General features: G+C 42.1%; 1 protein-coding gene across 2 annotated transcripts in view; it reads right to left on the reverse strand.

Annotated features, from left to right (window-relative positions):
* Positions 1–19201, reverse strand: part of adgra1a (adhesion G protein-coupled receptor A1a) — a 38877-nt gene extending 19676 nt beyond the window's left edge. Inside the window, exons 1-2 of one of the 2 annotated variants that reach the window (XM_024799047.2) lie at positions 19065–19201; positions 18412–18650 (exon numbers count right to left, since the gene is read on the reverse strand). In XM_024799047.2, coding sequence (XP_024654815.2) covers positions 18412–18414 — 3 coding nt within the window. In that variant the 5' untranslated portion in view covers positions 18415–18650; positions 19065–19201. Of the gene's footprint in view, positions 1–18411; positions 18814–19064 lie in introns of those variants that run through there. The other variant, XM_076887183.1, reaches the window with a different exon arrangement.
* Between the last annotated feature and the right edge of the window lie 7041 nt (positions 19202–26242).

Below are 26242 nucleotides of genomic sequence, written 5' to 3' on the forward strand. Positions count from 1 at the left end.
ATCAGTTTCTTATTACTGTCTCTCACACCTTGCTGGTATATCTTCAGGCCACCAAGGCCTCCACAGTCTCTGGGTGCAAATAGCTCCCATCTTAACACTGTCCATATCAGCTTGTCTGACTGTGGGTTGTCCTAATATATCATATGTCAGCATTTTGGGCTGACGTCGCTCTCTCTTGGGGTGTCTGAGGACAGGTGACAACCCTAGTTCACTGTTGGAGTCACTGTCTCCTTGCTCATCTTGTTGTTCATCCTGTGACTCCTGGTGGTTGTAATGTTGCTCTGCTGTCTGCAACTCAGGTTCGTGTATCTCTCTGTGGTCCTGTAAGAAAGGGTCGAAGTCAGCTGTTTGAGGCTCCCCCAGTTGTTGTTCACCCACCAGAGATTCCAGGGTTGGAGGGATAATGGTGGTGGTACTGTTTTGCTGTGGAAACCTCCACACAAGCTCACCCTCATCCTCACTCTCCACGTCTGTGTCTTGTTGTAGTAGCTGTTGTTGAGCTTCTACCCCTTTTTGTCTCAGGCTTTTTCTTTTTTCGTTTTGCTCCTGTCTGTGTGGTTTTTCTACAGGTAGACTGTCACATGGAAGCAACAGGTTCCTGTGTACTGTGCGGCTTTTTCCTCCCCTCTCTGGCTTGATCTCGTAAACTGGGATGTCAGGGCTTTTTTGACTCACCACCACATACACTGTATCCTCCCAGTATGACCGAAGCTTGCCTGGGCCTCCTCTCTCCTTGAGGTTGCGGAGCAGGACTCTGTTCCCCGGATGAAGTTGAGCTCCGTAGGTCTTACGGTTGTAATAATGTTTACCTCTCGAAGCTTCTTTCTGGGCTGCCATAGATGCAATCTCATAGGCCTCCTTCATTCGGGATTGCCATTTTGTCACATACTCCTCGTAGCTTAATTGCTGTTCCTGTGAAGGCAAGTTGAACAAGATGTCTATAGGAAGTCTTGGAGTACGGCCAAACAACAAATAGTACGGGGAAAACCCAGTAGCCTCATTCCGAGTGCAGTTGTAGGCGTGCACCACTTTTGTCAATGATTCCTTCCAGTCTGCTTTTTCAAGGTCAGTTAGTGTTCTCAACATGGACAACAAAGTTCTGTTGAAACGCTCCACTTGCCCATTTCCTTGTGGATGGTATGGGGTAGTGTGAGAGCCACGTAAACCACAGACTTTCTGCAACTGGGAAAACATCTGATTCTCAAATTCCCTGCCCATGTCATGGTGGATTCGTGCTGGGAAACCAAAGTTCAGAGCAAAGTGATTGAAGACCTTATCCACCACTGTTTTTGCAGATTTGTTTTTTGTTGCATAAGCTTGTGCAAAACGTGTGAAGTGGTCCATCACTACCAGTATGTACTCATATCCCTGTTTACAAGTCTCAAGGTGCAAAAAGTCTATGGACACAAGCTCAAATGGGAATGTCGTTGTAATGGTGGTCAGTGGGGCCCTGGTAATCTTACTTGGCCGCTTTCTCTTGAGGCATTCGCAGGCATGCATTACAAAATGCTCCACATCGCTTTGCATTCGAGGCCAGTAGAACCTGTCCCTTATTAAACACAGAGTTCTTTCTGTCCCCAAATGTCCCATCTCTTTGTGCAGTTCCCTGAACACAGTGTCACGATGCTCTTTAGGGAGAAGAAGCTGATCTCTGCCTTTCACTCTCCTATAGAGGACCCCATCATCATTTATGTGCACTCTGCTCCACTGCCTCAGCAAGATTCTGACATCAGGGGGTTCTGCTGTTAGGGCACGACCTTTTGGTAAGTAGTTGTTGATTTTGTGTTGTAAAAAGCGACTAATGATGGGATCTTTCTCCTGACTCACTCGGATTTCCTCGGGTGACAGAGACTTTCCAGCAGACAGTGTGACCGCGTCTTGCACTAAACTGACGGCACTCAGGCTGACAACAACAGTTTCATGCAGCAGATTCTCCCTCTGCAATACTGCACTTTCAACAGCAGCTCTAGCGACACCCTGTTTGACTTCTGATGTGCACTGTGCCATATACTGCTCAATGTTTAGTGGTAAGCGGGATAGGCCATCTGCATCAGCATTTTTCTTCCCTGGCCGGTATTTGATAGTAAAGTTGAAGTCAGCCAGTTCACTCACCCAGTGGTGGCCTGTGGCGTTCAGCTTTGCTGTCGTAAGGACATATGTCAAAGGGTTATTGTCTGTGTAGACAACAAAATGTGGGGCGTAATATAGGTAGTCCCGAAAGCGTTCACAGACTGCCCATTTTAAAGCCAAGAATTCCAGCTTTCCCGAATGCATATGATAGTTTTTCTCAGGGGGTGTTAATGTCCTTGAGCCATATGCAATGACCTTCATCTTGCCTGCTTGCTTTTGGTATAACACAGCTCCCAGGCCCTGTTGTGAGGCATCACAATGGAGTACAAAGGGCTCTGAGAAATCAGGGTAACCCAAAATAGGTGGCTGTGTTAGACAATCAGTCAACTCATTTAAGGCATTTTGATGGCTCTCAGTCCATTTAATGGGTGTGTTAGGCGGTGGTCGACCGTTCGGTTTTGTCTTAACCACTTTCCCCTTTGTCCTGGGCACTGGTGGCGGTGCTTTATCTGGAGGCAGTGTCAGCAACTGGTACAGGGGTTTTGCCACTTTTGAAAAGTTTGGGATATAGGATCTATAGTAGGACAGGAATCCTAGGACCCGACTCAGTTCCCCCACTGTGGATGGTGGTTTGTCTCTGAGAGCTTGTACAGGGACTATTTCCGCTGGGTCCATGGTATATCCCTCTTCGGACACCATCCGACCAAGGAAACGTACCTTTCTCTTGAAGATGTCACATTTCTGTGGGCTGAGTTTGACACCATGTTTTTGGTATCTCTGAAGGACGGCTCTGATGTGTTCAAGATGAGTATCAAATGAAGTAGAGTGGACTAGGTTGTCGTCCAAATATGGCTGACAGATTACATCCCGCAGTCCCCTTAAACAGTCCTCCATGCTCCGCTGAAACTCTGCTGGGGCCGAGCTGAGGCCAAAGGGTATGCGGTTCCACTGGTACAAGCCCCAAGGTGTGATGAAGGCTGTCAGGGGGCGACTTTCAGGGTCCAGGAACCCCTGATGGTATGCTTTCCCCTGATCAAGAACAGAGAACCAGGAGCTGCCATGAAGGGAATCTAGCATATCCTGAATTCTGGGAATTGGGTGTCTGTCTGGTACTGACTTCCGGTTGAGTTCCCTGTAATCACAGCACAATCTCAATTCACCCGACTTCTTCCGAACACAGACGATTGGAGACGAGTAGGGTGACCTAGACTCTGAAATCCACCCACGGTTCAGCAGGTCTTGAAGATAGTCTTTCACCTCTTGGTGCAGAGGCTTTGGCACAGATATGTAGGTCTTTCGAACAGGTGTTGTGTCATGCAATGTGATGTGCATGTTTAAACTGGGGATGCACCCAACATCTTTATCATCATAAGCAAAAGCATGACATTCCTCTCTTAACAGCTGTCTCACCGTTTGTTGTTCATTTTCCCTGAGATGGTCCAACTTAACTGGAGGGTCCCACTGAGGTGGCTTATGGCTGGAGGAGGGTGTGTTCATCACCTCATTCACCTGTATAGGAGGCTGTGATGAAATCTGCTCTACTGAGTCTTGTGTCTTTTCAGGGGTGATGGGGTACACTGCTTTTATTTCTTCCAGATGTCCCAGAACAGTGTGAGGAATTAAGTTGACATCCCGCTTGTTGGTATTAGCTATCGCGACTGGGATGTACACTGACCTGCCCTTCATTATTGTGACCAGTCCCTCTTGAATGACAAGACCCTCAGGCAACTGTGATGGTTCATTCGGGACAAATAACAGACTGTGTCCTGAAAACTGGGCTCCAATATGTGCACGGACATATGTCGTGGTAATCTGTTCAGCAGCCAGACATAGTCCCCTCTTTCCTGCCAATACTGTGCCCACACTTTGGTTTTGGTCTGGTGACTGCAATAGTTTTAGTACTGATTTAGCAGTGTGTACTGATACTGAGAGGATTTGGCTGATTTTTTGAACGTTGCGTGAGCTTGGTTGTCGCTTGCCCCATTTACTCACAACTTCCTCTATTACATTAAATCCAATAATGGGCAGTTGTGCAACATTGGGGTCACTGGATACAAGCATTGGGACTAGAAGACAATTTTCAGGGTTACAGTCCAAATAGAATTCTGTCTCTACCCACCCATCATATGGGATTTCACTACCATTAGCTGCTAAAGCCACTAGAGGTTCTGTTCCCAACAGCTCAGCAAGTGGCCTGACAGTGCTGTGTGGTAGGTGTTGTTCTCGCCATTCATTGTTAATCAGACTTGCCTGAGCTCCAGTGTCCCACAGGGCCTCTACTGGTACCTTATCTAGGTGGCACTGAACTGTGCATCTTTTCCCAATGAGACTGATGAGCTTGGTTTGCCGTTGTGAGGGTATATAACCATTAGATGTATCACTTGTCAATTTGTTGCTGTTTGGCTCTTTTGGGCCAGTTTCAGTGCGTGTGGAATCATTTTGTGGTGCTTGTTGATGCGAGGTGTTTTGCACATAGACAGGATCTACCTGGGACCTGGGTGATGAGTGGGCTACTGTGGGTCCCGGCTCAGTAGCCCCCTCCCGTTTCCCTGGGTGATCCTAGCCTGCCTGCACCCTCGGGAAAGGTGACCCTCCTGACCACAGCGGTAGCAGTGTCTACACAGATCACCAAGCTGAGCCTCTCTGCACATTTGGCAACCTCTAGCACGTCTTGTTGTAGGAGAGAACCGACTGTCCATACTTGACCTTACTTTTGTTGCTTCCAAAGTCTCATTAAACATTTTCTTTACTTCAAGCACATCAGCTTTCAGGCCTTCAATCAGCTTAGCTGTCTCTGAATCCAGGCCCTTATTCTGTCCTTGCTTTTTCTTTGTGGCACCTCCTTCACCCCCCTTTGTCTGAGTTTCATCCTTTCTGTCTGGTTCACTGTTCAAAGGTGGCTGAGTGTGGTTGTGCTGTGACTCTGCGTGTACCTCATTTATCCTTGGTGTTTTTACTGTAGTATTTCTCCTCAGTTTATTTTGTCGCTCTAATTCAAGGCTGGCTGCTTCATTTATCTTCTCAATTAGAACCTCATCTGTTACTTGGTAGTTGCTAAGATAAGGCTTTAACTGAAACTTCACGGCTTCACTGAGGAGGCCAGTCTCTAATGAGCGCAGGAACTTGCGCTGAATTAAGTCTGGGCTGAACTGCTCCCCTTCATCGTCATCACCAGACTTCCAGAGCAATTTCTCTCTGAGTTCTATTGCCCTGAACAGAAAGCACTGAGCAGATTCTTTGGGGTCTTGAGATATGCTCATGAGTTGATGAAGCAGGTCAGCTGACGAGTCTACTTTGTAATGTCCCCGTAATATAGTTCTTAGTGTGGGAAGTGTGAGGTCACGCTTCACTTCCAGCAAGTCTCGAAGGTGAAGGCCAGGGCTTACTGCCTTAATCACAGCTTCAATGATTTCAGTCTCTGAGTAGCCTTTCTTAAGCCCGGAATCAATTTGGTTGGTCAAGCTAGTGAAAGATAACTTGTCTTTTTGTCCTGCTTCCCCGATCTGACCCCAGATCCGAAAGTCTTTTCTCAGAGTCACTTCTGGTGTAGTAAAGGGTGCAGGCTGACTTACTTGTTTTTCACTTATCCCAGCTGCACCTCTAAACTCGGTCCCCAACGCTTCAATTTTTTCTTCCAGAACACGTCGTGCTTCTGCTTGAGCTTGTTGGAGCTGACTGTACTCTTGTTTCAGTCTTTCTATCTCACTGAGCTCTGCTCGTTGTATCTCCACTTCAGCTACAGGATGTTCTTGTAATGACTGTATGAATGACTGGAGATCACGGATGAACTGCTGAAACACTTCAGATTCCTCTGTTTTTTCAATCTCATCCAGAGTACTTTCTGCCAGCCGAATCAGAGCACGTCGGGACTGTCCTTTAAAACCCACCCCTGCTGGTTCGCTGCACTTAAGATGCTGGCATACCTTGGTGAGTTCGGGTTTCCCAAGTGTCCACAAGGCTGTGCTGATCTCATCCTGTAGTTGTTCCATCTTTACCAGATGTTGATTTAATGTGTTCTAGGTTCTTGTCTGGAGCAGGAAATATGCTTCTGGCTGGCTCGCCAAATTATGTTACACACTGAAGGACGACAGGGTTCATTCAGGTGCACATGAAGATTTATTGCGCTGAAACACAGCAAAACAATTCAGTGTCCATTGTAATAACTGGCCTGCGTTACTTTTGTGGCATTACGTGTAATGGCCACGTATTAATCAGCCCTTAACACACAGAGAAAATGACCAGTAACAATAGACAACATAACATGTACTGGCTGGTCTATCTCCTATAACTTTAACTGAAACCAGCTAATAGTTTCCTTTCACCTTACTGATGGGACAACACGGTTACAGAGATTAATGCAGGAGGCTAACATGACTTAGCTAACGCACAAATGTTACTAGCCTTACCCACCCGCAAGTGGCCAACGACACAGTTTGCTGATTACAGAGCCTATAGATCAACCTTCACACTTTACACATCTTCAACCTACACAAAGCAAAGTAATGTCACTTGGTGTTCGCTCGCTCTGCGGTAGAGTATCACTTCCTGTTCCTGCTCAAACACAGTGGTGTTTCTGAGTAGCTTATTTGCTTAGCAATTTAATTAACAACTTTTAAATACATTCTTCTTTCATAGTATAATCTTCACGTGCTTCATCCGAAGCACACTTTCTGTGTACTCACTACCTAATTTATAGCCAAAGTATTCACTCACTGTCTCTGTACTGTTTCGCTAGCTTAGCTTATCTCGTAGCCGACTCGTTAGCACCATGGCTACACCTGTCCCTCCTGCACTTTCTTGCTCATTGTGTCAGATGTTTAGTTACTCCTCGGCCTCCTTTAGCAGTAATGATATCTGTAACAAATGTAGCATATTTACAGCGCTGGAGGCCAGGATTACTGAATTGGAGACTCGGCTTCGCACCCTTCGTTCACCCGTAGCTAGCCAGGCCCCTGTAGCTGGTGCAGCCGAAGATAGCGTAGGCCTCGCTAGCTGTTCCCCGGCAGACCCCAAGCAGCTGGGGAAAGAGGGCGGCTGGGTCACGGTGAGGAGGAAGCATAGTCCTAAACAGAAGCCCCAGGTACACCACCAACCCGTTCATGTGTCTAACCGTTTTTCCCCACTCGGCGACACACCCGCCGGGGGTCAAACTCTGGTAATTGGTGATTCTGTTCTCAGACATGTGAAGCTAGAGACACCGGCAACCATAGTCAATTGTCTTCCAGGGGCCAGAGCAGGCGACATTGAAGGAAATTTAAAACTGCTGGCTAAGGGTAAACGTAAATTCAGTAAGATCATAATTCACGTCGGCAGTAATGACACCCGGTTACGCCAATCGGAGGTCACTAAAATCAATATTGAATCGGTGTGCAACTTTGCCAAAACAATGTCGGACTCTGTAGTTTTCTCTGGTCCCCTCCCCAATCAGACCAGGAGTGACATGTTTAGCCGCATGTTCTCCTTAAATTGCTGGCTGTCTGAGTGGTGTCCCAGAAACGATGTGGGCTTCATAGATAATTGGCAAACCTTCTGGAGGAAACCTGGTCTTGTTAGGAGAGACGGCATCCATCCCACTTTGGATGGAGCAGCTCTCATTTCTAGAAATATGGACAAATTTATTAAACCCCCCAAAATATGACTATCCAGAGTTGGGACCAGGAAGCAGAGTTGCAGTCTTACACGCCTCTCTGCAGCTTCTCTCCTCCTGCTACCCCCCCAAAAACCCATCTCCATAGAGACTGTGTCAGCTTCCAAAAAGACAAATAACAAACTAAAAACCAGCAACAAACAACTTAAACATAAACAATTACAAAGAAAGAACAATACAGTATCCACATCTGAACCAAAGAGTAACACAGTGAAATGTGGATTATTAAATATTAGGTCTCTCTCCTCCAAGTCTCTGTTAGTACATGACTTAATAATTGATCAACAAATTGATTTACTCTGCCTTACAGAAACCTGGTTGCAGCAGGATGATTATGTTAGTTTAAATGAATCAACACCCCCGAGTCATTCTAACTACCAGAAATCTTGAAGCACAGGCCGAGGGGGAGGTGTGGCAGCAATTTTTCACACCAGCCTATTAATTAATGAAAGACCAAGACAGACTTTTAATTCATTTGAAAGCCTGATGCTTAGCCTCGTCCACCCCAGCTGTAAAACTCAGAAACCAGTCTTACTTGTTATCATCTATCGTCCACCTGGGCCTTACACAGAGTTTCTGTCTGATTTCTCAGACTTTTTATCTGATTTAGTTCTCAGCTCAGATAAAATAATTATTGTGGGTGATTTTAACATCCATGTAGACGCTAAAAATGACAGCCTCAACATGGCATTTAATCTGTTATTAGACTCAATTGGTTTCTCTCAAAATGTAAAAGAACCCACCCACCACTTTAATCACACTCTAGATCTTGTTTTAACATATGGCATAGAAACTGAACATTTAACAGTGTTTCCTGAAAACCCTCTCCTGTCTGATCATTTCCTGATAACATTTACATTTACAATAATTGATTACACAGCGGTGGAGAGTAGACTTTATCAAAGTAGATGTCTTTCTGAAAGCGCTGTAACTAAGTTTAAGAATATAATCCACCCACTGTTATCATCTTCAATGCCCTGTACCAACATAGAGCAGAGCAGCTATCTGAACGCTACCCCAACAGAAGTCGATTATCTTGTTAATAATTTCACCTCCTCACTACGTACGACTCTGGATACTGTAGCTCCTGTGAAAACTAAGGTCTCTAATCAGAAGTACCTGACTCCGTGGTATAATTCTCAAACATGTAGCCTAAAGCAGATGACTCGTAAGCTGGAGAGGAAATGGCGTGTCACAAATTTAGAGGATCATCATTTAGCCTGGAGAAATAGTTTGCTGCTTTATAAGAAAGCCCTCCGCAAAGCCAGAACATCTTACTATTCATCACTGATTGAAGAAAATAAGAACAACCCCAGGTTTCTCTTCAGCACTGTAGCCAGGCTGACAAACAGTCAGAGCTCTTTTGAGCCAACAATCCCTTTAACGTTAACTAGTAATGACTTCATGAACTTCTTCACAAATAAAATTTTAATCATTAGAGAAAAAATTACCAATAATCATCCCACAGATGTAATATTATCTACAGCTACTCTTAGTACCATTCATGTTAAGTTAGACTCTTTTTCTCCAATTGATCTTTCTGAGTTAACTTCAATAATTACTTCCTCCAAGCCATCAACGTGTCTTTTAGACCCCATTCCTACAAAACTGCTCAAAGAAGTCCTGCCATTAATTAATTCTTCAATCTTAAATATGATCAACCTATCTCTAATGATCGGCTATGTACCACAGGCCTTCAAGCTGGCTGTAATTAAACCTTTACTCAAAAAGCATCTCTAGACCCAGCAGTCTTAGCTAATTATAGGCCAATCTCCAACCTTCCTTTCATATCAAAAATCCTTGAAAGAGTAGTTGTCAAACAGCTAACAGATCATCTGCAGAGGAATGGTTTATTTGAAGAGTTTCAGTCAGGTTTCAGAGCTCATCACAGCACAGAAACAGCTTTAGTGAAGGTTACAAATGATCTTCTTATGGCCTCTGACAGTGGACTCATCTCTGTGCTTGTCCTGCTAGACCTCAGTGCAGCGTTCAATACTGTCGACCATAATATCCTATTAGAGCGATTAGAACATGCTGTAGGTATTACAGGTACTGCACTGCAGTGGTTTGTATCATATCTATCTAATAGACTCCAGTTTGTGCATGTAAATGGAGAGTCCTCTTCACACACTGAGGTTAATTATGGAGTTCCACAGGGTTCAGTGCTAGGACCAATTCTGTTTACATTATACATGCTTCCCTTAGGCAGCATCATTAGAAGACATAGCATACATTTTCACTGCTTTGCAGATGACACCCAGCTCTATCTGTCCATGAAGCCAGATAACACACACCAATTAGTTAAACTGCAGGAATGTCTTAAAGACATAAAGACCTGGATGGCCGCTAACTTTCTGCTTCTTAATTCAGATAAAACTGAGGTTATTGTACTCGGCCCTGAAAAGCCTAGAAATATGGTATCTAACCAGATTCCTACTCTGGATGGCATTACCTTGGCCTCCAGTAACACTGTGAGGAACCTTGGAGTCATTTTTGACCAGGACATGTCCTTCAATGCACATATTAAACAAATATGTAAGACTGCGTTCTTCCATTTGCGCAACATCTCTAAAATTAGAAATATCCTGTCTCAGAGTGACGCTGAAAAACTAGTTCATGCATTTATTACTTCCAGGCTGGACTACTGTAATTCATTATTATCAGGATGTCCAAAAAACTCACTGAAAAGCCTTCAGCTAATCCAAAATGCTGCAGCAAGAGTCCTGACAGGGACTAGAAAGAGAGAGCAGATTTCTCCTGTTTTGGCTTCCCTTCATTGGCTTCCTGTTAAATCCAGAATTCAAAATCCTGCTCCTCACATACAAGGTCTTAAATAATCAGGCCCCATCTTATCGTAATGACCTTGTAGTACCATATCACCCTATTAGAGCACTTCGCTCTTGCTCTGCAGGCCTACTTGTTGTTCCTAGAGTATTTAAAAGCAGAGGTGGGACCAAGTCATTGTTTTGCAAGTCTCAAGTAAGTCTCAAGTCTTTATCCTCAAGTCTCAAGTCAAGTCTCAAGTAATGTCAGGCAAGTCAGAGTCGAGTCTCAAGTCACTGGTGTAAAAGTCCGAGTCAAGTCACAAGTCTGAAACTTTGAATTTCAAGTCCTTTCGAGTCTTTAAAAAAAAAAAAACGAAAAAATAATGTTGCAGTTATGCTAAATGTAAATATTAGACCATGTAATTTTAAAATCTGTGTTTTTCTCAACACATGACAAAATAGTGAACTTAGAAAATATACACAAATTGTGAAATTGCACCTCTTTAAAATGCAGCTCAATTAAACTTAGCTCCAAGAATAATTTTCACCGACAGTTCTGAGATAAGCTGCATGTTATTCTTGGATGCGGTTGTAGGACCGGCTTTAAAATCGCATGACAAAAATATCATACACATTAAAAAAAACTGTATCACCAACGTAGCCTGGACAACATTTGCTAGTTAGATGAAGTCAGCTATCTCATCTTAGCATATTTATATGCATATTTATAATTATACGGTTCTTGGAGTGAGTGCATACACTCATGAAGTTTAGTAACTTCAGGTCACTGCAACAAGCCCAGGTACAGTTTACCAACGGATGGGTGCAGGACCTTGAAATGCACCGTGTAGAACGAAAGACCATCGTACGTATCATAAGTTTACCAGTCTCACAAATTGTCGTCATAAATACACATTCCTTAACCGTTTATTAATAGGACCTTTGAGCTCAACGGTAATTAATTAGTAGTGGAAATAATTTCTGGTAGCATTACAGAAATGTAGCAGTGACAACAATATTGTATGCTGTAATCACCGCGCGGATAGGAGGCGGCTGGCTTGACCGCGGCTCACAAATGACGGCTCACTTTACCGCAGTCTGTAATCGCACTGGGCAATTAGTGATACAAAAAACCTGTTTTATCCTGTGAATAAAAGTATATGTTTTTGTCAATGTACCATAATAACAGAAGCGAAACACAATATTGTGTCAGGACAATTCACTATTTATGCACAATAAATAAAGGAGCATAGCGCGACAATTTCTGTTCAGCGCCAGACTTGCTTGTAACCTATATCACTAATTATGTTATGAAAATGACGTATTAACTACTAAAAAACACTGACCTTCGTGTAAATGCTTGGAGCAGACTAACCTGTGAGCTGGAGTGTTCTGGGACGTTATATTTGGTCTTTGAATGGCTGCAATCCAGGCCATCCGTCGCGTCTTTGTTACTTCGGAAACATGGCTTGAACAATTTCTCTTCAACGACGTAATCCGATAACAACCGATCTCTTTACCCGTCGGCTTCCCATGGCTGTCATGCGACCGGCTATTGCAGTTAATAATACAACGGCTTCTTGACATTTTTGTGTTTCTTTTTATCGCTGTTTAACTGATTTTAATTGAAAGCCTGCGTGCGCTAGTACTGCTTGCCACGAGTTCCCAGAATCCTTTGCGGTTCTACCCGTGAATGACGTCACATTTTCAATCTCTATATAATATGCATGTTAAATTTTATATTTGGGGTAAAATATCAAGTCTTTTCAAGTAAACCAGTTCAAGTCCAATTCAAGTCCCAAGTCATTGGTGTAAAAGTCCAAGTCAAGTCACAAGTCTTAGAACATTTTTTCAAGTCAAGTCTAAAGTCATAAAATTAATGACTCGAGTCTGACTCGAGTCCAAGTCATGTGACTCGAGTCCACACCTCTGTTTAAAAGTAGAATGGGAGGCAGAGCCTTCAGTTTTCAGGCCCCTCTTCTGTGGAACCAGCTTCCAGTTTGGATTCGGGAGACAGACACTATCTCTACTTTCAAGATTAGGCTTCAAACTTTCCTTTTTGCTAAAGCATATAGTTAGGGCTGGACCAGGTGACCCTGAATCCGCCCTTAGTTATGCTGCAATAGACATAGGCTGCCGGGGGATTCCCATGATGCATTGAGTTTTTCCTTTCCAGTCACCTTTCTCACTCACTATGTATTAACAGACCTCTCTGCATTGAATCATATCTGTTATTAACCTCTGTCTCTCTTCCACAGCATGTCTTTATCCTGTCTTCCTTCTCTCACCCCAACCAATCACAGCAGATGGCCCCGCCCCTCCCTGAGCCTGGTTCTGCCGGAGGTTTCTTCCTGTTAAAAGGGAGTTTTTCCTTCCCACTGTTGCCAAAGTGCTTGCTCATAGGGGGTCATATGATTGTTGGGTTTTTCTCTGTATCTATGAAGCGCCTTGAGGCGACTTATGTTGTGATTTGGCGCTATATAAATAAAATTGAATTGAATTGAATTGAATTGTAAATCGAGGATTTGAGTTTTTGCAAAAATGTAAACTGTTGGGAATAAATATAATATTAATATAATATAATATATTTTATGCCATCCAGAGAGCACATATACATCCAGAGAGTACATTTAACAAACAAGGTCTATAATTCTCTGCTGTGTCTGTCTGTGTGTAGTGAGAGAGTGGAGTTTCTTGCACGTGACTGCATGCCTCAGGATGTTTATGGCTGCTTAAGGCCTGGACTGAATTGTTCACTGTGCCTCACACAGCCTGGTGAGAGATATGAGGAGCAGTGGTACAGAGTGAAAAAGATAAACTAACTGTGTAGTGTTTAATTCGGGGCACTGCATTTTCTATGATTGAGATTTAATTCCTGGAGGAACAAAAGAAGGTGCATTTCCCCTTGATAGGTCTAGTGACAGCAGGTGGAAAGACCTGGGCAGATTTGTGGACGATTGTAACAGAGCTCGCAATTGGAGAGTCACGGAGTGACACTTAAGTCTGAGTTCAGACCAAGAAAGTATCAGAAACTAATTAATAACTAATTAAAGCCAGGAGCAGTGAATGCAACTCTGCATGCTACGGCACCTGAGGTTCTAATTCCCAAACAATATTGTTTCATGAGGAACTCCTGTGAGTTATCTGTTGATTTTTCTTAACAGTAGGTTGATTTTATCAGTGAGGTTTGGGTTGTTTTCTTCCTCTATGAGAGAGAGAGAGACGGTTTTATGCTTGGACTTGTCTGGAACTGGCCCTAGTATTTGTTATTTTATTATTATTTTATGGTTTACTTTTGTTTTTGCTTTTGTTACAGTGCACTGAGATAAGAAATCTGACAGGTGTGACCCACCGGTGTGCAAAGTGCTTTTCCATGATTATAATGGGCTTTGGAGAAATTCACTTATATGGGACACTGACCACATTAGATGGTAAGTCCTGAGTCTAAAAGGATTGCAGCGAGTCAATCCAGTCCAAAATGATAAAGAATTGTTTTCCTTTTAAAAATTATGACATCATCTTGCTGTTGATGGAGACTGGAATAGGTTGGTTGCACGTGAGACTCCACTATCAGCAATATCTGGTATGGATGTGTGTGAATGAATGCGTGTGACTGGACTGTGATGGAGTGACGATGTGGACTAAAGTTTTGACTGACTTGATACTGAGAGACTGCACCTACCGTAGGTTTAGTAAATGCTGACAAACAATTCACCCAGCCGGTAAGAAAAGGGAGGATGCTTTGTTTTGTTTTGCAGGAGCAGGAGGATAAGAGGGACCAGAGGGGGAGACTGTAGCTTCACATGAGAGTGTGGAGCTGCAGACTTAACCCTTTGGCTGCCAATTTTGAGTTACTGATGTTTGCATTAGGAAAATTGTGTTTTATCGGCTGTGTTTTGATTACGGAATCACATTATTGTTGGGAATGCCAAATGCTACAGTGGAGAAAACCTTTGATATCACTTATGACTGGAATATGTTACTATTGACCATAGCGGGCCACTGTAAAAAGTCAATTAAATTTTATAGAGGAAAATAGCCAGAACCAAAACAATATTTATGAATAGCAAGGGGGAATGGTAGATTTGTCACATTCAAAATAGAGTTATGTAATAACAAACACTGGTCCACGTGACTGAGGTCTTTTCCTGTTAAAATAGTCAATTATTAAAAGTAGAATGCAACCGACAGGGGCATGTGCTAGGATGTGGTACTGCAAAAAGAACAGAAGCAAAATAAAGAAAAGCCATTGTGTTGAACTTTGTTAAATTCAAATTAAAGTGTGCCATTACACTCAGTGAATCAACATGAAATCAAAATATATGCAAAATTTGTATGAAGCACGTGACTGATAACTGTTTTGTCCTGAGCTTTTGTTTCCCATAGCACCCACGTGGCCACACCATCAGTTTTTCGCCGCCAAAGGAGGGTAATGTCAAATGGTCGAGGGAGGAATATCATCGAAAAGTGGGAAAGGTAAGCCCCGATGGGGTGATAACATCATAAATGTCACCTATGGTCAAACTCCTAAACTGTGACACCAAGCATGAAATTCTCCAAAATTTAGAGACAGAGAGGAGTTCTAGATAAACATAATTTAGCAAACCCCATAGGGATTGATGAGTTGAATCTATAATATTTTGAAATAACATGTGGACCGTGTTGATTATGCTTGCTTCCAATGTGAAGAGATTGGCATTCACCTTTATCTACTAAAACGCTGTCAAACCTAAAATGAGGACGTGGGCCCAGCGAGTGAATCTAACTTTAATGTCACAACTAACGCTAGAACAACCAATGACCTGGAGGATGTTTGGAGATGAGTGTGTTAACACTGAGATTTTCTCACAATATCTACAGAAAGACATTCACAGAACTGACAAACAACATTACAGTTCCTGCATGGTAGACGAGAAATCTAAAGTCCTCATAAAATCTGACACAAACACTGCAAAATCTCCAGTGTTAAATTGACACTAGAAAGTGTCTATATGTGTCCACTCTTTTGAGTGTTAAATTAATACTTTTGACAGTGTTATATTTCTAACAGTAACCTAGTCAATGTTAACGATTAACAATGACTAACACTGAGCAGTGCTGATTTTCTAACCCAACTGCAAATATGACCTGCAAAAAAATGCTAATCATGTCATAATCTCACTATGTGTACATGGAGGTCTTAGTTGAGCCATTAGCATGTTAGCATGCTGTTGGCAAGTTTAAACAATATTTTAGTCCAAAGAAGTTCTGTTTGATTGTCTTGTAATTGATGTGCAGTTTTCTGGGATCTGGACAGTGAATCTGGACAATAAGAAATGTGATGAGTGCAATCAGTCAAAATGATATCTGTATCATCGTTTAATCTGATTGATTAAAAAACGCATTTCGCATTTAGATTACTTCAGACCAACAAATATACTGGTGTTATTTAAACCAAGCTAAGATCACTTAGTCCTGGAGGAGCAAGGAATGTGGAGGAGGCTTTGAAAAAGTGACTCACAGACAGTAAGCGATGTGCATGTCCTGGGCAGGCTTAGCACACGTCTCTGTTAGGAGGAAAAACATGGCTCCAAACATTTAAACCATCTATGTTCTTTCACTGGAATACACTCCTGCATTTGTATAATTCAAACTGAAAAGTCCTTTAGAAACAGAAATCAAAAGCTAATTTGGCCCCATCTTCACGACAGTGTCAACTCGCTCTCTCTTTGCCTTCCAAACCTTTATATTTTTGAGACACTGTCATGATTCCTCTTCTCATCTTTCTTCCTCTGTCTCTCGCTCTCTCTCGCTCTCTCTCTCTCTCAGACAGCATGCTCTCTCATTACGCGCCACTGAACAACCCATCTATTAGACAGCGCATGACTGATAAAATCCTTTGCAGATCCCATAATATGAAAAAATGCACACACAGGCATGCACACACAGCAGCAGTAGAGCTCTGCATAACACTCCACTTGTCTCGGATGACCAACTAGACACTGTGCCATTACATAAGATATTGCAATTTAGCTTTTTTTTTTTGCCTTTGTGCATGTAAAAACAAAATTTTTCAGGGTGTCAGAGTCAAGTGTTTTTTTAGGAAAGATACAAAACATTCATCTGGATAAGATAACTAATGTTTTCTTATTACTTGGATTTTGCATACTGCTGTTCACATATGTAACATGTACAAGCTAAATCCAGCATTCATGACAGTTTGTCATTTGAGTGTATTAGACTAAGTTAGTGTTGGGGATTAATCAAACTTTGAGGGCATTAGCTTTTGTTTCCTCTCTGTCTCGTTGTTTCTGATTAGCCCCAGCTGTGTGTCCCTCCTGTTTCCTGTCCCTGTGTGTATTTAGTTCTTCTCCTCCGTGTGTTGTTGGCCCATCTGCCTGTCTTCTCTTGTGTTTCCAAGTTTCAGGTTTTCCAGTCTTTGTGTTTTCCTTGATATATCTGGTGTTTAGGTGTTTCTGCTTTTGTTTTGTTAGTTTAGTTTAGTTTACCTCAGTCTTCCCTTGCCTTTTGTTTATAGTTGTGTGTAGCCCTAAATAAAGGCTTGTTTTTTGTTAATATTCACATCCATCTCTCTCATCTCCACACACAGGTCATCTTTACCTCTGAGAATCTCTTCCCTGTCTAATATGTGTTTCTTAACTTAACCATGTTACTGACCTGCTCCAATTCATCTATTTAGTTGCAGAATTTTCCACAATATTTCTTTTTTAGTATAGCTTATTTTTCCAGCCTCTTTTTGCAACAATCTGTGAATAGACTTAAGTTCACACAGTCAGTTACAGAGTAACAGACTGGGTGAACCTAACAGACTCTGTGATACCAAAACCTAGAGTTTTTCTCTGACCTCCCACCCTCCATCCCTCCCTCCTGCTACACCTGAACCTTTGACTGACACTTGGATTCATTTCCTCATTCATAAAGCCCCCAATTTCAATTACTTTTATATTTTGCGTACTTGACGTGAACATTTTTACAGTCACCAGTGTAAAAGGACTGCAGACAGCAATAACATCACAGATTTATAATCAGCTCTGAATTAAATTTATAGTCCACGCATTGACATTGTGGACAACAGCACTGCCAGTGCAAACATTTACTGTATGTTACACACTGATCAATGATCAGTCATTTGTCGAAAAAGGTGTGTCACAGTTGGAGCTGGGGGTTGATGTGACTATTTGAGTGAAGACGAGGGTGAAATAACTTTAGAACTCTGACATTGAACTAAATGTGTTTTAAATGATGTTTTAAATGCAGCCTGCAGACAGTCAGTTTCTGAACATTTTATGTTAAAATGTGTTCACAGATTGAGGTTCAGTCACTTAATGTCAAATAACATTCTGAAAGATAACATGTTGGAAATTCAGAGTGTGACTCTTGACATATTTTCCACTGAAAATCACCCAAATCAGTCTCAATGGGTCAACCCAGAAAATATGACAGGCCCTGTAACAGCTCAGTGTCCATACCCACTTGCATCCGGTTTCTGTTTCACGTTAGGGAATGGTAGGCAGAGTACCAAACTACTGTATGAGGCAGAGTCCCTTTTTGAAAACTTAAAAACATATTGTTTAGCCTTTTTAAAAAGTACAAGGAGATTCAGTGCATGCTTAGTTACATTCTTATTGTACTGTATAGTGTGTGATAGTTCTGTTAGTGATATAAAATGGAAATGCGCATGTTCAAGATGATATTACATTAGTAAATTTACTTGCTTCATTTTTCAGTGTACTCATATTCAGTAAATAAAATAGCTTGTTTATTATTAATGCATTTAAAGGATTTTTTCTGCATCTGACATAAACATGATCTTGCTTAATCAGAGTATGTTTACACACTGATTAACCTATACAGTATACAGTGTACGTGTTGCACGTGCTTTGTGGTAACCTGAACCTGAAAAAAATACAAACAAAAAAACAAACTTACCATTGGCTACGTTGGTGCGTTAAATTGCGAAGATCTGGTCTCATCTTCCCGCTATCCTGCTCCCTCCATATCCATGTAGAAGATCGATGTGCAAACAGTGAGGTGAGTTTGCTGTAATCCAGGTGTAGTTAAGGGTGTTACGATTACTGGAATTTCTCAAGCCGGCTCCTCCTTCAGCTCGGCGGACGCTCCTGGCACAGCGCTGCCCTGCAGCGGCATCGTTCACGTCAAGATTCCATCTGCGAGGCGGAGCAGATCAGAGACAAGATTCATCTGCCTTTACATCTTTTTGTAACCACGAATGTTGGCGGTGAGATATAAGACGATCATGAAAACAGTTGTTTAAAAAAAAAATGTAATGATTATTTAAATAAATAATGATGAATCTTAAAGCAGCAATGGCACTGGCGGCACATATTATAAAGAGGCACCAATACAGCGTCCTAATGTTTTCTTCTGCCTAAAAACGTGGCGATTACAATGACGGGACTGTACGTGTTTACGTGCATGTGTGCTCATGCTGTGATTATTCATACACAATTTATTTGTTACCACAGCCGAAGCCTTCCATGCGCAAAAAAAACAAAAACAAAAAACAGATAAGATGTAATATTTGAGGTGGTTATTTGATGAAAAGAAAATACCGGGTTTACCTGCAGTATTATCTTCTCCGCTGAGCTGGGCAGAATCGAGACCCTCCACAATCCAGGTCAGTGAAGATAGCGGTTCGGCTCCATTCGCCTGCAACGATGCGCCGCATGTGACGTGGAGAGCCTAGGCGGGGAAGAGCCGGTGAAAAAACAAAAGTGCAGGCGGAGGAAGACGTTATGGTGTTATCATCCATAAACTCATAATCAACAGCTTCCGATACAGCTATGGTAACGTGGTGGCGGATGGGTGTCAGGTAGCCTTTATTGATATAACAAGAAACTATTGTACACGTACAACAAAACGTGACACCCCCCACCAATATTTAGAACAACGCAGGCACTGCCTCAGCTTCTGTTTTCGTGTTCCTCATAGTTTGCTTTGTTCTTTAGTCTTTCTCTCTGCACTGTCTGCTTGCTTTGGATGATTCCAAGTCTTTTAATTCATCTACACTCTTGGATGTGTTAAAACACTACATAGTGTGTTAAATTTTAACATGTGCTGCATCTGCTCAGGGACAATGCATGTTGTGTCAGTTTTTCATGTGTCTGCTCTTTTAACTTTCATCTCTTTTGTGGGATTAGATTAAATCAAATCAATTTATTTATATAGCACTTTTCACAGGATAAAAACCACAAAGTGCTTCACAGTAATATAAAGCAGAAATACATAAAATACATTAATAATCAAACATACAGCACAAATCTAATTAAAAGCCAATCTAAATAAATGAGTCTTAAACTGCTTTTTAAAAGAATAAATACAGTCAAGGCAACGTAATGATGGAGGGAGAACATTCCACAACCTGGGGGCCACCGCTCTAGAAGATCTATCACCTCTAGTCTTAAAACGAGTTCGTGGGACTACCAACAGCCTTTGATTAGATGATCTCAGGCTGCGAGAGGGAGCGTAGGGTTCTAAAAGATCAGAAATGTAGTCAGGGGCATCACACTTCAAAGCTTTAAAAGTCAGTACCAAGATTTTAAAATGAATTCTAAAATGTACCGGAAGCCAGTGTAATGAACGTAACACTGGTGTAATGTGCTCTCTTTTTCGTGTCTTAGTTAAAAGCCTTTCAGCAGCAGCATTCTGGACTAACTGGAGACGGTCAATATTCCTCTTGCTCAAACACAGAAAAAGGCTGTTACAATAATCTAAGCGAGAAGAAATAAAAGCGTGAATAACCATTTCTAACTCAGATTTAGACAGTAAAGTTCGCAGTTTGGAGATGTTTCTTAGCTGAAAAAGGCAATTCCTAATCAACTGGCAAGAGTGTTGTTCTAGGGACATGGCAGAATCAAACATCACACCAAGGTACCTGAGGCTCAGGTGAACAGATGAGCCAAGAGAACCAAGATGCTGTTTGATTAGAGATATCTGGTTGTCGGGGGCAATAATTAATGTTTCTGACTTCTCAGAGTTCAACTGTAAGTAGTTGTCAACAAGCCACTGTTCAATGGAAGCTAAACATTTAATTAAAGAGGACAGTTTATGGACTTCCATCGGCTGATAAGACACCTCAGGGAACTGAATAATTATAAGTCCTAGAGGTAACATGTACAAAAGAAAAAGAACAGGACCCAGAACTGAGCCCTGTGGTACCCCACATGTCAGATCCTTAGACAAAAACACTAAAAGATCTGTTGGAGAGGTACGACCGAAACCACTCCAGAGCCAGACCGGACACACCGACTATGTCCCGGAGCCTGTTAATCAGGATGGTATGGTTAATGGTGTCAAAGGCAGATGTCAAGTCCAACAAAACCATGACTGAGGATGCTCCTGAGTCAGCTGACATCATAATGTCACTAGAGACTTTAAGTAATGCGGTTTCTGTTGAGTGACTTTTACGGAAACCTGACTGAAATTTGTCATACATATCATGTTTTTCTAAAAAAGTGGTAAGTTGATCTGCAACTACTTTTTCCAGAATTTTCGATAATAATGGAAGCTTAGAGATAGGCCTATAATTCTTAAGCTGAGTTGGATCCAAACGGCTCTTTTTTAACACACAAAGATGTGTTATTTTGATGCAAAGAGCTGATAAAATGTGTTTTAGTGTTGTTCAAACATGTAAATTTCAGTGTGTGAAAAAGGAGAAAACGTGTACATTTTTCAGTGTTAAAGTATTAAAATACATGTTATCAATTACTTAATAAACAACACTTTTAATGATCTTCTGAAATTAATATGTATAGAATATTAATTTTCAATGTCATCCAAGTCTGAATCACTAACTTCACATGCAGAGGTGGGAAGTATAATTTTCAGGTATCTCTATTTTATGTAAGGAGTTTTTTCTGATCACTTTTTACTTTTACTCCCTACTTTTATAAACAAACATCTGTACTTTCTACTCAACTTCAATTTTCAAAACAGGTTCATATTTTCATTTCATTTGTTTAGGCTAAAATCGGTTTGATGTTTTCTATCCCTCCTTCCGCAAAGTGCAGAAGCAAGTTTGGCACTGGGATTCCAGGTTCTTCTCTATCCATCATTCGCAATATACAGCAAGCTTCCTACCACAGAGTTGCCAGTTTGTCTGCCAGAAGGGTTTATTACTACAAAGCAGTAATGAGCCCTTCTGGCACCAGGATTCCAGGTTCTCTTCCCTCTATCCCTCTTTCACAAAACGCAGCAGCATGCTTTTATTGGCACAGGGATGCCATGTTTTCTTCCCTATTCAATTCAATTTTATTTATATAGCGCCAAATTGCAACAACAGTTGCCTCAAGGCGCTTCATATTGTAAGTTAGACCCTACAATAATACATACAGAGAGAAAAAACCCTGTGAGCAAGCACTTTGGCGACAGCGGCAAAGAAAATCTTAGCCCACTGTTAGGGCCCACTCCGGTAGAACCAGGCTCAGGGAGGGGCGGGACCATCTGCTGTTGGGGAGAGCGAAGGAGGACAGGATAAAGACATGCTGTGGGAAGAGAGACAGAGATTAATAACAAGTATGGTTCAGCAGAGAGGTCTGTTAACACATGTTGAGTGAGAAAGGTGCCTGAAAAGGAAATAATAAATGCCTCATGGGAATCTCCCAGCAGTCTACGTCTATTGCAGCATAACTAAGGGAGGATTCAGGGTCACCTGGTCCAGCCCTAACTTTAGCAAAAAGGAAAGTTTGAAGCCTAATCTTGAAAGTAGAGATAGTGTCTGTCTCCTGAATCCAAACTGGAAGCTGGTTCCACAGAAGAGGGGCCTGAAAACTGAAGGCTCTGCCTCCCATTCTACTTTTAAATATTCTAGGAACAACAAGTAGGCCTGCAGAGCGAGAGCGAAGTGCTCTAATAGGGTGATATGGTACTACAAGGTCATTAAGATAAGATGGGGCCTGATTATTTAAGAGCTTGTATGTGAGGAGCAGGATTTTGAATTCAATTAAAATAATGCTCTACACTCAATTTGTTTAAGGCAAAGGTTAAAAACTGGTTATGGACAAATCAAGTGTGTGATCATGTATGAGTTGTATAATTTTAATGTTTTATTTGGGAACAGAATGGTGTGTATGTGTAAGTTTGGTGATGGAGTTTTTATTATGAATGAATGATGAATTTTTATGAATTATTATGTCTATTTTTTATGCTTAAGGACAACAGATGGAAATTAGCCCTTGGCTATAATCTGGTATGTTTACATTCATGTAATTTTTTTTTACATTTATGTTCATTAACATGCACTGTCCTAAATAAATAAATAAATAAATAAATTCTGGATTTAACAGGAAGCCAAAACAGGAGAAATCTGCTCTCTTTCTAGTCCCTGTCAGGACTCTTGCTGCAGCATTTTGGATCAGCTGAAGGCTTTTCAGTGAGTTTTTAGGACTTCCTGATAATAATGAATTACAGTCGTCCAGCCTGGAAGTAATAAATGCATGAACTAGTTTTTCAGCGTCACTCTGAGACAGGATATTTCTAACTTTAGAGATGTTGCACAAATGGAAGAAAGCAGTCTTACATATTTGTTTAATATGTGCATTGAAGGACATGTCCTGGTCAAAAATGACTCCAAGGTTCCTCACAGCGTTACTGGAGGCCAAGGTAATGCCATCCAGAGTAAGAATCTGCTTAGATACCATATTTCTAAGCTTTTCAGGGCCGAGTACAATAACCTCAGTTTGATCTGAATGAAGCAGAAAGTTAGCGGCCATCCAGGTCTTTATGTCTTTAAGACATTCCTGCAGTTTAACTAATTGGTGTGTGTTATCTGGCTTCATGGATAGAGTTGGGTGTCATCAGCATAGCAGTGAAAATGTACACTATGCCTTCTGATGATACTGCCTAAGGGAAGCATGTATAATGTAAACAGAATTGGTCCTGTTGTTTCCGAGCTCATCCACTCCATGAGCTTGGAATCCTCAACCACCTTGTTGAGGCCATGGGGTACTTATCTTCGCTAGCCTGCCTACCTAGGGCATGCCTTCCTTGGAGATCTGCCAGACCCGGGAGCTCCTGCCAGTCCCTTCCGAGGCCTTTCCCAAACCGCAGCTCAATTCATGTTTAAGCTATTCACCTTCATCTACTAAAAAACGCTGTCAAACTTAAAATGAGGACGTGGGCCCAGCTAGGTTAGGGGAGATAAATGGATGGATGGTAATGGACTCATTCTTATATAGCGCCCTTTCTACTCTCCCAGAGTACTCAAAGCGCTCTATACAACATGCCATATTCACCCAATCACACCCATTCCCACCAGCACTGTCTTCTAAGTTTCTTAGTGCTTCCTAACTACCATTCATATGCCAATGAACACATCGGAGAGCAATTTGGTGTTAGTATCTTGCCAAGGGATACTTGGCATGCAGACTGGAGGAGCCAGGGATCAAACCACCAACGTTCTGATCAGTACATGACCTACTCTACCTCCTGAGCTACAGCCACCCCAAGACTATCCTGTCTGTACATGTGCCATTATGTTTTTCATATGGTGACACATGCTGCAAAACAACCTGAGGTAGACTAACTGTGTGATTTAAATGTTGCATGAAAAGTTTGCTGTGCTGTGGTGGATTTAAAGCAAACGTCTTGATGCATGCTCAATCATCCAGGTAAGTAAATCTCCAAACGTTGGTTCTGTTTATCTCGACGTAGCGTTTTCAGTGGGAGAAACATTTCATCACTCATCCAAGTGACTTCTTCAGTCTCAGCTGACTGCAGGTTTCCCCAATCTTATAAACGGTATATATATATAGTCATTTGCATAATGACTGAAACCAGCCCGCTGAAGGAACAAAGGGCTGAGAGGTCAGTTCCTTCATCATAATTATGCAAATTCTCATGACCATTGATCAGCAACCACTGATCAAAGACCACTGATCAAAGACCACTGATCAAAGACCACTGATCAAAGACCACTGATCAAGGCCCACTGATCAATGGCCATGAGTCCCATTCACAGAGAGTTGGGGAATGGCTGCAATCACAGCATTGTAAGATGGTGAAATATCTACCCTTAGGCCCCCTCCTCCATTCAGAGATGGTCTTTCCCTTTTCACGTAAATGGCCTCCTTGACTCTGCGCTCAAACCAGCGTTCCTCCCTGTCCAAGATGTTACATCCTCATCCTTGAAAGAGTGTCCACTGGCCTGTAGGTGTAAACAGACTGCAGAGTCCTGGCCGACGAGGCAGCTCTTCTGTGTTGTGCCATCCGCTTCATCAGAGGTTGTTTGGTTTCCCCGATGTATAAATCCTGGCAATCCTCCTGGCACTTACCAGCGTACACTGTGTTACTCTGTTTGTGTCGGGGGACCCGATCCTTGGGGTGGACCAATTTTTGGCGCAGCGTGTTTTGGGGTTTAAAAGCAACAGAGATGCTGTGTTTTGAAAAAATGCGTCTCAACTGTTCCGATACTCCTGACACGTACGGGATCACTACAGGTTTTCGCTTAGTCAGCGGTTGTTCTTCTCTCCTGGATCGGCTGGAGCTTTCTTTTGGCCCCTTCCCAGCATTGACAAAAGTCCAGCTGGGATAACCACATTTACTCAGGGCCTTCTTGATGTGATGTTCTTCTGCCTCCCTGGCTGCTGTGTCAGTGGGGATGGTGTTTGCTCTGTGTCGTAGCGTCCTGATGACGCCCAGTTTAAGCTCCAGTGGATGATGAGAGTCAAACCTTAGATACTGATCCGTATGTGTAGGTTTACGGTACACATCAGCGTTTAGATGTCCTCCATTACTGATGGAAATCTCACAGTCTAAGAAGGCTAACCTGCCACTTTTTATATCCTCCTTGGTGAATTTGATGTGTCGATCCAACGAGTTAATGTGATCCATGAAATGTGGTACGTCCTGAGATTTGATTTTCACCCAGGTGTCATCCACATATCTGAACCAATGACTTGGTGGTGTTCCACGTTAGGATAGCAAAGCCCTCTTTTCCACTTCTTCCATGTACAAATTGGCCGCGATGGGTGAAACTGGGGAGCCCATGGCACACCCATGTTTCTGCCTGTAGAACTGACCCTTGTATGTGAAGTAGCCTGAATTTCCTGTCAGATGGCAGCAGCTTAAACATCCGGTGTCGTGGGTGTGGTTTAAATATGTTAAACCAGAGGATTCTAAGGCAAGTTCTGAAGCTGCTGCACTGCTGTTCTATTATTTTGTTGTACAGTATTACATAACTTCTATGATTTAAACAAAACATTTAAACAAAACATCATACTGAGAAGCATGTACCAATCATATGGAAAGAGATAAACTTGTTTCTTAGTCTATTGAGTAAACTTAATTTAATAAAATGTGAATGTAATAAAATATAAAATGTGTTTATTTTGCTGCCATTGAGTGTGCTTAAGTGAAACAGCTGTACACATCTGGCTGCAGAGTTCAACTCACTGTGGGTTCAGGCTCCACTGTAATAGTTCATCCAGATAATATTTCAGGTTCTTTGAACAGTCTGTGGGGTGGACTGGAGAGGAGAAGGTGACAGGCTGTCTTTGATAAGTAGCTCACTGGTCGAACACGTGTGATAAACAGATAAGGTTGTTGCTAGCATATTGTGTGAATCTAAAAGCTCTTATTACACACCATGCTTGTACAGTAGCTGCTGTATTCTAGGTGTGCTTTATTGTGACTTTTCAGATTTCTTAGCTGTGTCAGGAGTCGGGGTGTGGAGCGAAGGGAAAGAGGACTCAAACGCAGGACTCGTAGATACAGGGAGTGCAGAGTTATTAGGCAAGTTGTA

Source organism: Maylandia zebra, linkage group LG8 (assembly GCF_041146795.1).
Source record: "Maylandia zebra isolate NMK-2024a linkage group LG8, Mzebra_GT3a, whole genome shotgun sequence".
Classification (NCBI taxonomy): domain Eukaryota; kingdom Metazoa; phylum Chordata; class Actinopteri; order Cichliformes; family Cichlidae; genus Maylandia; species Maylandia zebra.